This window comes from Eptatretus burgeri, chromosome 15, assembly GCF_056783735.1.
Source record: "Eptatretus burgeri isolate ZD-2024b chromosome 15, Ebu_testis_v1, whole genome shotgun sequence".
Classification (NCBI taxonomy): Eukaryota; Metazoa; Chordata; class Myxini; order Myxiniformes; family Myxinidae; genus Eptatretus; species Eptatretus burgeri.
The window spans coordinates 20,171,986-20,184,733 of NC_140975.1; the positions used below are offsets into that span (position 1 = coordinate 20,171,986).

Below are 12,748 nucleotides of genomic sequence, written 5' to 3' on the forward strand. Positions count from 1 at the left end.
ATCTATAATGTCATGACCCCCCCCCCTGACTTTCGGGGGCTACGGACTAAACAACAATCAACTCACGTCGTTTTGGTGAGTCTTCACTCGCAAGCTCGGTGAATACAACGTTTCAACAAGAGAAGGTAATCTCGTTTGATGGTGGTTTCATGCAAATTGAATAAGAATTGACTGAGTTATGCCGAAAACCGCATATTTTTCAAGGGCGTGACCCCCCCCCCGACATTTTACCCCAACCGGTGACATGTGTTATGACGTCATTGTGTCACAAGATTGGGCATTAAATTATGAACATTTTGGTGCTGGGTTCATGTAAAGCGGTTCATGGGCAAACAAGAATTGACCGCGTTATGACAAAAACCGCATATTTTTCAAGGTCGTGACCCCCCCTGACCTTTGACCCCTAACCGGTAACAAGAGTATGGGCGTCATTGTGTCATATTGCATATCACAAGATGAGGCGTTGAATTCTGAACATTTTGGCGTTATTTGCATGCAAATTGAATAAAAATTGACCGTGTTATCGTAAAAAGACGATTTTGACCTTTTCGTGACCTTGACCTTTGACCCGAACGATCCCAAAATCTAATCGAATGCTTCCTGGCTAATAACCAATCATCCCACCAAATTTCATGCAATTCGGTTTAATACTTTTTGAGTTATACGAATCACAAGATTACAAATAAATAAATAAATAAATAAATAAATACACGCCGACCAAAACATAACCTTTCGTAGAATGCGAAGGTAACAAGCACAGATATCACTGTTTTATGAAAGCAGTTGCAAAGTGTCCAATTCATACCAAACTCCAGCTCACGTCCCTACCACCTACGTCTGCAGCAGTAAAAGAACATTCCATGTGTGTTTATCATCAGGTGCAACAATGGTTAGGTTGTGATATACCACCGACAGAATGGGGTTGGGATTTAGTCGATGGACAGCTGTATCCAACTCTTACGCGCAAGCGTCCAGCCCCAGACACTCTTAAATTTGATTTCATGCAACTGCAAGACTGAATGTGAGAGACGATGCGGATGCAGGAAAGCTGGCAATCAGTGTTCACCGCTATGTGGTCAGTGTCGCGGTGGTGGTTGAAGCAATTTTGAAAAACCAGACACTGATGAAGAAGTAGACGATGAGCCAAGCCGTGAGGTCCAATGTGAAGAATCCAGTGAGCTTGTGCAGTCTGACAATAGTTCTGACGATGAATATGATGAAGATGACACAGGTCTACAAGAGGACGATCTCGCGAGTTTGGATGTTTATTCGGATGAACCTACAGCCTCAACGTCGACCAAGGGGGTGCGAAAGAGAAAACTAAGCATGTAAACAATAAGCAGTGATGCCTTCTGCCGAAAACTGATACCTTTGTTGATCCTGTGAGATTTACTGCAAGTGTTTGTGACCGAGAACAATTAGATTAAGTATGAAAGTCTCTAAAAGTGCATTTTACGGTAATGACGTCATTTCCAGTATAGTGACGTTAGCTCACATGTGACATGCGGGGACTTTTAGTATGACATTCTATAAGGTCCAAAGAAGATTCCCACCAAGTTTCATCTCTTCCCTATTTTTTTCCAATCTTTGCCAAAAAAGTCGTTGGTTTACTGGACTAAAGTGGCCATCCAGATTGCCTTGGAAGAGCTCTTCTGGTTGGTTGGCAAATTACGTTTATTTTCCTGAATAATACACAGATAGTTTAGGAATAAAACCATGATGAGGGGTCAGGAAAGAATAAAAAAAGAAGACGAAGACGAAGACGAAGACGAAGACGAAGACGAAGACGAAGACGAAGACGAAGACGAAGACGAAGACGAAGACGAAGACGAAGACGAAGACGAAGACGAAGACGAAGACGAAGACGAAGACGAAGACGAAGACGAAGACGAAGACGAAGACGAAGACGAAGACGAAGACGAAGACGAAGACGAAGACGAAGAAGAAGAAGAAGAAGAAGAAGAAGAAGAAGAAGAAGAAGAAGAAGAAGAAGAAGAAGAAGAAGAAGAAGAAGAAGAAGAAGAAGAAGAAGAAGAAGAAGAAGAAGAAGAAGAAGTAAAATATATTGCAAAAACAAAACAATGATCAACATCATTTTACAAGCTGGAGAACCAATTAAAATCTATATGCAAAAAATAAAATTTCTGTAAAGCTCTCCTGCATTTACTCCATACAAGGTAACAAACAATTTCAAAAAATTCTCGACCATGGACCATCGTCATGAAAGTCATCCATCCTGTATAAATCACCAAATCATCGTTCACGAGTCACAAGCATCTATACATAATGGAGGGAAAGTGTATGTATGTATGTATGTATGTATGTATGTATGTATGTTGTACATTTCATCTACTCCGAGAGGATTTGACCAAGCAAGCTGAAACTTTCAGGGATTAAAGAGGGCACCTCGACATTGTGCCTGTGCAAGCAAGTTTCGTTTAAATCCATCAACTTTTGGGATTTTTTTTTTCGCCAATCGCGCCATTTTCTTATTTTGGGGACGGGTGGGGGTGCAATTGTAATTATCCGAGCTGTACAATATAAGCATAATGTATTATATATACACGTCCGAGCTATATATCCAGATATATCCAGCTATCCGAGCTATATACAATTGGAATTAAGCAGTACACAAGTTTTTGCTTCATACCCGTAACCCGGGTTAATTATATTTTCGGGAGCCATCAAAGCAGCGATCTGTTGCCTATACACCTCCAAAATAAAGGAATATGTCAGAAGAAAGTATTGCACGCTTGGAACAGGATCACCCATAGGGAGGGTACTCTGCTGGTGCCCGTAATGGAACTACTGTACTACTATGACCAAAAATGCAGTCTATCATCTACGTAAAATTTATTATTAAAAGTCATTCATATAAATCTTCAGGTGTAACCACAGCGATCCTAAAAAAAATGCACACAAAATGAGAAAGGAGATAACCTATTTGAAGAAAATGGTACAGCGAAGATGCAACAGGGATGGAAGAAAAATCCATTGCATTACCTTCTGTAAGGTATTTCTCATGTTTTCTTCTGTGATTTCTGCTCAATGACTTGAGCACATCCTGGAAATAATCTTTCTGCGTGTGACATTCCACATTACAACACACATTTTGTGTACTTTTCGCCATTGGACGAGACAAGTTCTATCTTTTCAGGCATCGCTGCTCATGGAAGAGCAGAACAAAAGTGAGGGAAAGGGTAAACAAACAGGACAAGAACGTATGGATGCATGCATCACAGTATGAGGAGTGGAGTTCCAGATGAAAAGGGGGACAGGGTCTCGGCAGCTACAGTAAAGCTGAGATGGAGAGATGGGAGAGATAAAGAGATGGCAGTGGGAGCAACAGACTGGAAGTCCTGGAGGGAAGAACATGAGACAACAGACCATATGTGGTAGATCAGTGAATAAATGTAAGTGAAGTTTAGACTTGGTGAGGGTAACAAGGTCAGAGTGTCTGATGGAATGCATACAACTTATAAAGGGACAGGAATTGAGTGGAGATGTGAGAGAACAGGAGGAACAAGACCAGAACAGAGTTGGTAAAATGTTGCAAGACCACCAACCTATCTGTGGTGAGCAAGAAGTATACCTTGAGACTCAGCCCCCTGCTGTGAAATGCCAAAGACATAAAGGGTCTTTGACTCCACATCCTCAATTTGAGCATCAATCCACAGTGGGGAGCCATGTTGTATGACATTTCAGATTAAGGCCTTGTAGACTACTATAAACTAAGGACAGTTGTAAAGAACTTGACCTGATGGAGATTTCAGAGGTGGTGGCTTGCTTTTGGAGATCTGCCCAATAAAAGTTAGAGCTGATGGGGAGGTGCAGGAGCTGTACGACAAGAGCTTGTATATTCTCAAAAGGTAGGCCACAGAAAAAAAAATTGGAGGATTTGTCAGCTGCTGTTAGTGGAGGGACAAAGTGAGAGTGTGAATCTTTTCTGCAGAAAAAGACACTTTCAAAGCAAGTGACCAGTTGCTTATTCCCTGAAGATCAACTTAAAGGGATGCTGCCACACTACAGCCTGCATGGTGAAGGAGTACAGACTTGTTTGCAAAGTGATACACTGGATTTGCTAGTGATGACTAGAAATCATTGATCTACACCAAGAACAGGGTTTGTCACAGTGTTATGTGATGCTATTACATGCGAGGAAACACCCAGATATTGGTTGTGCAATTCCCGTGGCATGCAAAGCTTGAAAGATTAATCTCCACCTTCTGTAATGGAATATTCTGAACGTGTTTAATAACACAACACAGGGTTATCAGAGTAATGCCTCATCAAGGAACAGACGAAGCCTGGTGTTGGCTTAGTAGTTATGGTGGCTGGATTGAGATCTTAGGGTCCTGAGTTCAAGCCCTATTTCCATTGAATTAACACAAGGTGGGGTTGACTCAGCCTGTCATTCTTCCGAGGTCAGTGAAATGAGTACCAGTGTACTGGTGTCGGGGCAGAGCATCAGCAGCACAGTCACACCCCAACAAAATGATAGCTACCCGGCAGCCAAGCTGCCATACACAAGAAGAAGAAGAAAAAGGAACAGACAAAAAGAAAAGTACAATAGATTTGCTTTGGAAGGTTGGATAGAAGAAATAAAAGAAGCCTGTAAAGAAAGAACGCTGCATTTCACAAGTTGATACAAACATGCATTTTGATTTTAATGCCAACATTGGTTTAATTTTAAAAAGAAAAAAATATATATATATATATATATATATATATATATATATATATATATATATATATATATATATATATATACACATATACACAAATATACACACACACACATACACATCCATCCATTGGAACCATACTCTGTGCAGAGCGTTGGTGCTGCCGAAGCAGTCTTCTTGGCTACTGGACACAATCCTGGACAAGACGCCACTCCGACACAGGATACCAGCAAACTGGCACTCATTTTGCCGAACTCAGAAGAATAACAGGCAGAGTCAACACCACCTGGTATTAATTCAACAGCCAAGTGGGATTGGAACTCAGGATCCGAGGATCCCAAGCATCCCAAGCCCACCACCCTAACCATTAAGCCAACACCAGGCATATATATATATATATATATATATATATATATATATATATATATATATATATATATATATATATGTATGTATGAAGAGAAGAAGAATTTAGCCTTGAATGGAACTTTCAAAAGCATTATAAATCACAGTTCCAGAGGCACAAACTGATGTCATGGAATGCACAGGCAGCAGTCACAAGGGATCAGTATTGAGCTAGCGGGTCTGGTATTATGGGATGAAAAGCCAGCACGTCTCTCGCGGGGAGAAAAAGTAATCTGGCCAAAACATGCAGACAGATGTAAGCATTCAACTGCCATCGTAGCAAGTGTGTGATGCCAAATATCAAGTCTTTTGAAAGTGGGACGATGTTTTTATTTCTCCCTGGAGTGCAATTCAGCATTGTGGAATCACCGTGGACACAGAGAAAAATAGATACAATTTTTACCAAAATGACTTCTCAACTGCCTACGTAGACACCACACTGCTCCCAAGCAACACGAATGAGAAAGCCACAAGCACAAGCAAAACCTCAAAATGAATATCATGACCGTAAAGAGTTTAAATAAAGTAGTCACCTGGCACTACAAAATAAGCGAGATAAAGATTCTGACTGGTATGTGGATTAAAACCCATAATCTGTCTATTTTGTACCTACACCCACGATGATGGGACCCCAGTGCAAATTCCCAAATACTGTTAATTTGTCCATCATCTTCCAACATCCTTGTGCAACATATGATATGTGTACAATCTCCTCCATGAGCCTAAAATAACCGCTTTAAAAGAATGCTTAAAAAAAAATTGATTTCCATGTGCACCCAGAAATGATTTGCAAACGTAATTTATACCAAATATAATCACAGTTTTTAATACAGATGATGTAAAACAGGATGCTTCGATAAACTCATCTGCTATTTCCAAGAATGCAGTGTCAAGTAATCCTTGGCTCACTTTCACCATGAGCTCTCATGTGTAATTACAAGGTAAGGTGAAATATTAATGGTTGAACCTTTTTCCCTCTTTGAAAGTGGTTTGATTACGTGAGCGAGATCCGATCAGCATGTATAAAACAGCCTGGCTGATAATTGAGAGTGCAGTTTGTATTGAATCATCACTTTCCCGTTTAGCAAAGAAGATATCGCCGAAATGTAAAGAAGATCTAGCCGATATTGTTAGCATAGATAAGGGGTAAAACAAGTCCTGAGAAACTACTCACAGTTCTCTTTTACGGAAAGCAGGTTGAACAACATCAGTGGTGCTGTCATTATGAATGAGTACATCCAACAATCTTAATCTGAAAGCTTGCTCGATTTTGATCGGTTTAAAAAGCCAAGTGTCTTTTAAACATTCAAAAATGCTTTTGATAAAAGTGTCGTAGCCTCACCCCTTAAAGAGAACACTTCATTTTGACATCAAAATGGTAATCAGATAAATGTTGTCAGGCTTCATATGACATGTTCTTTCCAGGAATAAACGTGCTCTCAAACAGCTACGACTTGGAAATTTTAAAGGAAGATGTTTCTTCAAAAATATTTGTCTCAAAAAGTCTAAGTGCTATCTACATATTACGTACACACTGAGGTGGTTGGGGTGTGGTACATTAAGAAAATAACAATTGAGAAAAGGAAGAAAGTGAAGGATAAAAAGAGAAAAATAAACTTTCTGAAGTGTGAAAGGGGTGAATAAATAATTGAAAGTAGATTGGGAGGAGATAGGAGTAATGGTGTGGATGATAGGGGAGGAATGTGAACAAATTCTGCTGAATTTACTTCCAAAATAAATCAATGGTTCCAAATCAAACCTGGTGCTCCAGACAAGGCACAATTGTTATAATGGCTGTATAATAAGTTTAATTCCCAGAATGTTCCTTTAAAATAACAAAAAGCAACAATTTAGAGTTTGTGTTACTTGGCAAAGCTAATGTCGAATTCCAATCTGAAGATGATTTTCGGCTGCACCAACATTTCAAACTAACTTGGAGAAAGGAAATCTGTTATGTGGCTTAAGATGCAGAAGTTTAAGACTTTGCTTATCTCGTTTAAAAATCAGGCGGGAGTTTGTTTACACTCGTCAGCTTTGCTTGTTTGTTGGTGCGATTATTTCCAGATAAAATGGGGCAGTGAGATAATTTAAGAAAAAAAAGCAAGAGTCTAAAATAAATAAATAAAAACATGATGATTCTCCAAGAAGTTGTAAACAGTCAAATACTTTTTGATCAGAAGTATAAAAGCTATTTGGAAAATTTATAATGGGAAATTCAAAATGGCTTTAACCTCTGTGTTTCTTTTAAAAACTGTGGATTTGGTGAATAATCTACAAAAGTAAAGTCAAGGATTACTCATAGATTAGCCATCAAAAAGCAATGTGTGAAAATTGATGTGTTCAAACCATGGTCCTTAATTTATTTGAAAAAGTCTTATTACCTCCGCCACCGAAGGTGGACGGAGGTTATGTTTTCACCCGTCTGTCTGTGAGCAGGATATCTCAAGTTGTGGATGGATTTGGATGACACTTGGTGGACAGGTTGGGTGTGTGACAAGGATAAATTGATTCGATTTTGGTGAAGATCCGAATCTAGACACCAGAATTTTTCAAGAGATTCTTCAACATTGAGAGAAAGGGGTCAAAAACGATATATATATATATATATATATATATATATATATATATATATATATATATATATATATATATATATATATATATATATATATATATATATATATATATATATATATAGCACAATTTCTCAAAAAGTTATGGATGGATTATGACAAAACTTGGTGGATGAATTGGGTAGGTGACAAGAACAAGCCGATTAAATTTTGGTTAAGGTCCGGATTCAGATCCAGCCTATCAGTGGGATACAAAACAAACAATGTTCAACCTGGAGGAGGTATGTGCTCCACAAAGTGTCGTTTTAGTTATTTTCTTTTCTTTGCTGTCTTCAAAGATAGATGAAGCTCTGAAATTGCAAACCAGGTAGGTTCAAGACAAACATTGCTGATATAAGCACACTCATAAAACAAGAGTGAGAATTGCTTTGCGATACACATCCCCTACCAATTGATGTGATATTTTGTAAATTCAAAAAAGTCATAACTGAAAAAATTGATGAAAGGCCCTGAAACTCAAACTTTTTTCCAGTAACTTACCATAATAAAGCCATTTACCAAGTTTCAGTTGAATATGTTAAAGGGTATGGGGGGGGGGAAGTCTGAAAAAACACTGGTGGGACAGAGAACAAACCTGTAGTCCCCTCCGGTGAAACTGGTAGAGGATTAATAACGCACAATCTAAATTGAGTCAGTATCTATCACATGACTTGTTAATTCTGTAGGGAGGTGTCTACATAATTAGCAAGTCATGTGATAGAAGAAGCCTTATCATAGAATGCAATCATTGAAAATTTCATCATGATTGGTGAAGCAGTTCCAAATTTATGAGCCTATATTGAAAAGGTTTATGGAGAACAGGCAAGGGGACCATTGATATGAAGGTTATCCTTTGCTCTTCCATGAAAATAACGATGATAACATGACCATTAGCACAGGTAAAATATAAGATTATCCCAAAGTCAGCATTCACATCGTTCTAGTCCAATGAAAGAGTTGTAATGATTGGAAATGATGGTGCCAACTGGTTCCAGTTTCCATAGCTTTCGGTCCAAATTACGAAACAGCTGGAACTGTCATTGATGTTTTCATTTTGATGGAGATCGTTTTGAAATTATATCCAAAGGGCAAATCATCTTGAATCCTCATGAACAGTGAGTAATGGAAGACATTTTTGTGTCTCTTTGGCACTTTTAATGAACAGATTTTCAATGTGCATTTGTAAAAATTGAAATAAATACAGTATACTGGGCCAAACCTGAAATACATCTTCCTGCGGCTGCCCCTCCTCTCCATCATTCAAGTTCTCATGTTCAATGATTGGATGCTCTTTCTTGAGACTTTCTTTCAATTCCTCCACCTAAACGGAGGGGTTGGCCTCACAAGTGGTCACCACAGAATACAAATAATAGGAACTGTAGAAGACAGACAAAAGGCAAAAGAGTCCATACTGTTGGCTGACCTCAATACTGAGTCTCCGTTTTTCCTCCTCTAGTTTAGCAAGTTGAGGAGAACCATCCTGGACACTTGCTCGCAACTCCTGGATAGTCTGCAGGAGACTGTGGTTCTCTTTCTCAAGACGGATGGCTCGACTTGATGCAGCCTCACTAACTTCCGTGCTCACAGATTGGCGCCGGCCTGTGGAGATTTGGAAAAATGGATTTGGAACAGCCACCCAAAGCAACATTATAGGTATTATACTTTGAAATCTTACATAATTTGAGAAACTCACATCCAAGGTCAGGTGACTTGTTTAGCTGCTCAAGTTCCCAGCCAAGCTGTGCAGACTCATTCATGCTCTGCTTCTGGGCAAATTCCAGTGCAAGGTTCTCCTCAAGGAGCTCCTCAAGGCGCTGACGGTCTGAATCTCTCTCCTGTTCGATCAAGGTGGAAAATTGTCAAATCAAAGCTTTGATGGTTAATTAATCCTGCACCCCAAACCCTCTTCATGTGGAAGACAATTGGAAAGACAATGGACACAACAAAAGCCGAACTAATCTCAATTATTATTGCAGAAATGGTAGAAAGTGCCAAGTAGGCCAGTCAACTGTTGTGAGGTCAACAAACAGAAATGGAGAAGAATCAAAATATGTGGAAATTAAGAATGTATGAGGGATGGTAAGTAACCAGGACATTCTTAAAGTGAGCATCAAAGATGGTGAGAATAAAATGTAATTATTTGAATGCAATAGTTATGTACTGTGACTCAGCACTTGTTCTGTAGCACGTGAATGACAAGTCCCCAAGTAACTGACAAAAATTCCAAAATTTTGTGCAGTGTTGTGGATGTAGTACAGCTCTATGCTACATTGTGTGAACAGAGATGAGAGGACGGCTGGCCGGATAGGCGAGAGGACAGGCAGTTAGAAACATATTGCAGATCGACATGCTGTCAGACCGTCTCTAAGCGATGAATCTTTGCACGAAGCTGCAGGTTATCTTTCTCAGCTTCGTGCAATCCATCACAGCGACTTCTTGAGCACTCCAGCTGCTCCTCCAGCATGGCTTTGGTCTCCAACAGTACTACGTTATCTTCACGCACCTCCTGTTCAGTCAAAAAAAGGTTTTTGTTAATTTCTTTCTCCCCAATTTTATCCTGCTATGATGCTGGGAATAGTACAAAAATGTTTAACAGAACTGTGTTTTTACCTTTCTGCAAGTAAAGGTGGCTTCTCCATTATGAAGTATTAAAATCAATCAATCAAAGCCTTCTGTTTGGTCCATTGTTTTGCAATCACAACTTGTAATGTCTAGCGGTAAGCCTGGTGTTGGTTTAGCGGTTAGGGAGGCTGGCTTGGGATCCTAGGGTCGTGAGTTTGAGCCCTGATGGCCGCTGAATTAACAACAGGTGGGGTTGACTCAGCCTGTCATCCTTCCGAGGTCAGCAAAATGAGCACCAGTGTAGTGGTAATAGGGGCACTGCATCAGCGGCATAGTCTTGTCCCTAACGAATCATGCAACCAGCAGCCACAGGTTGCATACAAGAGTGTGTGAGTGTGTATGTCTCGCGGCAAAGTTTCGGCCAGCTCGCACCTCCATGCGGGTTTTGTAGAAATCAATGTCATGTAGACGTTCCCTGTAGCGGACCACCTCACTCTCAAGGCGTTCCACTCGACTTGAACGTTCCCGTAATGCATCTGCTTCATCCCGATAGCCCCGTGCTGCTCGCGCTTCTCCCACCAGCTGCAGGTTCTGACAAGGAATAAGTAAATAAGGTAAAGTAAATAACGGTAAGTGATTACCTACAAGTGAAAATAAAAGCATCATCAATAATTTACACTTTGAGTACTCACTTCCTGCTGCAACCTCTCTATCTCCAACAAGGACACCGTAACTTCATGCTTGCAATCAGTGAGCTGTTCAGTTTTCTCCTCCCTGCATGCAGCAAGGACAACACTTTCGGTCACATCTCACCTTCAACATGCTGTTAGGGATGCATCTTGAAGGCATCGTTGGGAAAGCCAAACAATCTCTTGATGAACTTTTGTAGCTACAATGACATGGAAGGTGGCACAGACTATGTATTCATAAACCCCAACAAGTTGTGACACTTGTTGGCGTTCATAGTCGGATATCAACTTCTGAAATATAAACTATTTCAATTCGATATTTTAAGCAAGAGTCATACCATATATACAGTATGTGGTTTTCATCCTTTAAATCACTCTTTATCAACTCATAAATATCAAATCATTTTCAGGATTGACCTCATTCTCACCCATTCAACTTTCACCTAATCGACATCATAAGCAGCACTCTGCAAATCAAGTAAAAACAAAATAGGAAATAAGAACCAAACCTACAACTCCTGGCGCAACCGCCGCAATTTGGCCTTGCAGTCTGCCAGCTCGACGGCAAGGTGCTGCCGGGTGTCCCCTGGGGAAAGGCCTCCGGAACTTGGAGATGAGGATCTCTCAGGCTGACCCTGTATGTAAGCCTGCTGAACCTGAAGGTAGTCCCTCTCCTGTGTCAGTTCCATCACCACCTGTTTCCCAGTGACAATGGCCAAATCAATGAAAATGAACGTGCTATTCATCTTCATCAACACCCATGCAAGATCTACATATGAATGTTATCTGGTACTCTGAGGTTGCCATTATTCCAAAAGATGACTTGTGACCTCTTGGTTGTCCTTCATCAAAAATATTTTTCTCATCAGATCTAATAATAGTCTCAGCAGATTTCTACATCTCATGAGAAATCCAAAAAAAATTTAAGGACCAAAGATGGGACAGGTTCATCAGTTTTCAAACCTCATGTTCCTATCATTTTAATTTTAACATGACACCAATGTCTTTGGAGAAAAATGTACAAGACCTATAAGTAGCTGAGGGAAGAATAGGAAAGGAATGAAGTGAAAAAGACTTGTGACCTCAGAGAACTCATCTCGTTCGGCGACCAAGCGTTGGACTTGATAGGCGAGACTGCGGGCCAAGGAGTCGAGACCCTGGGATGGAACCTCCGGAAGCTCCGCCCAATGGACATCCAGAATGTTCTCCTGATTTTGGGTCACCTGTGACATCCACATGCAGAGTTAACATTTAGTACACAAAGTTCAATGCTGAAATATAATACGAGATAGAGCAAACAAACAAACAAAAAAAACCTCCAAAAATTAAATACACAATCACTTGTTCTTGAATGCGCCTCCCTTGGTGCTCTTTCAGCCCTTCACCCTCCCAAAGGGCTGGCAGGATGGTCTCGGGATATGCACAGTCGCCTCTGAGCCATCCAGCCTGGGTGTGAATTTTGGCCCAGCTACAAACTGTCATCCTGGTATCCTGTGGGCACGGGGAGGCTTCGATGTGTGTGTGCCGTCCCTCAGGTGAACATTAAACAGGGCGTTAGCTCCCACGATGTACTTTGTGAAGAGTCGGCGAGCTATCGCCGGCACCCTGAACAAATTCCAAATCAGTGCCCTCACCTACAGAGGGTGTTGCATCAGCAGCACAGCTGCTGTTACCTCGAGCCAATGATGCAACTTGTAACCTTGTGCTGCATCCGGAAGAAGAACAAGAACCCTCCAAAGGGTCACTTCCAATACCCCATTTCATTCCTTGTAATAATGCTTTAAATTCAAGCATC

The 12,748-nt window shown here is 40.4% G+C and overlaps 1 protein-coding gene across 5 annotated transcripts in view; it reads right to left on the minus strand.

Moving 5' to 3' along the window:
- Positions 1-12,748, minus strand: part of CCDC88A (coiled-coil and HOOK domain protein 88A) — a 176,524-nt gene that overhangs the window by 65,842 nt on the left and 97,934 nt on the right. For all 5 annotated transcript variants that reach the window (XM_085858535.1, XM_085858533.1, XM_085858534.1 and 2 more), the window contains 8 exons: positions 12,036-12,176; positions 11,467-11,648; positions 10,957-11,038; positions 10,697-10,855; positions 10,062-10,208; positions 9,396-9,537; positions 9,126-9,301; positions 8,922-9,023 (listed from right to left, as the gene is read on the minus strand). In XM_085858535.1, the coding sequence (XP_085714661.1) occupies positions 8,922-9,023; positions 9,126-9,301; positions 9,396-9,537; positions 10,062-10,208; positions 10,697-10,855; positions 10,957-11,038; positions 11,467-11,648; positions 12,036-12,176 (1,131 nt within the window). The remainder of the gene's footprint in view (positions 1-8,921; positions 9,024-9,125; positions 9,302-9,395; positions 9,538-10,061; positions 10,209-10,696; positions 10,856-10,956; positions 11,039-11,466; positions 11,649-12,035; positions 12,177-12,748) is intronic.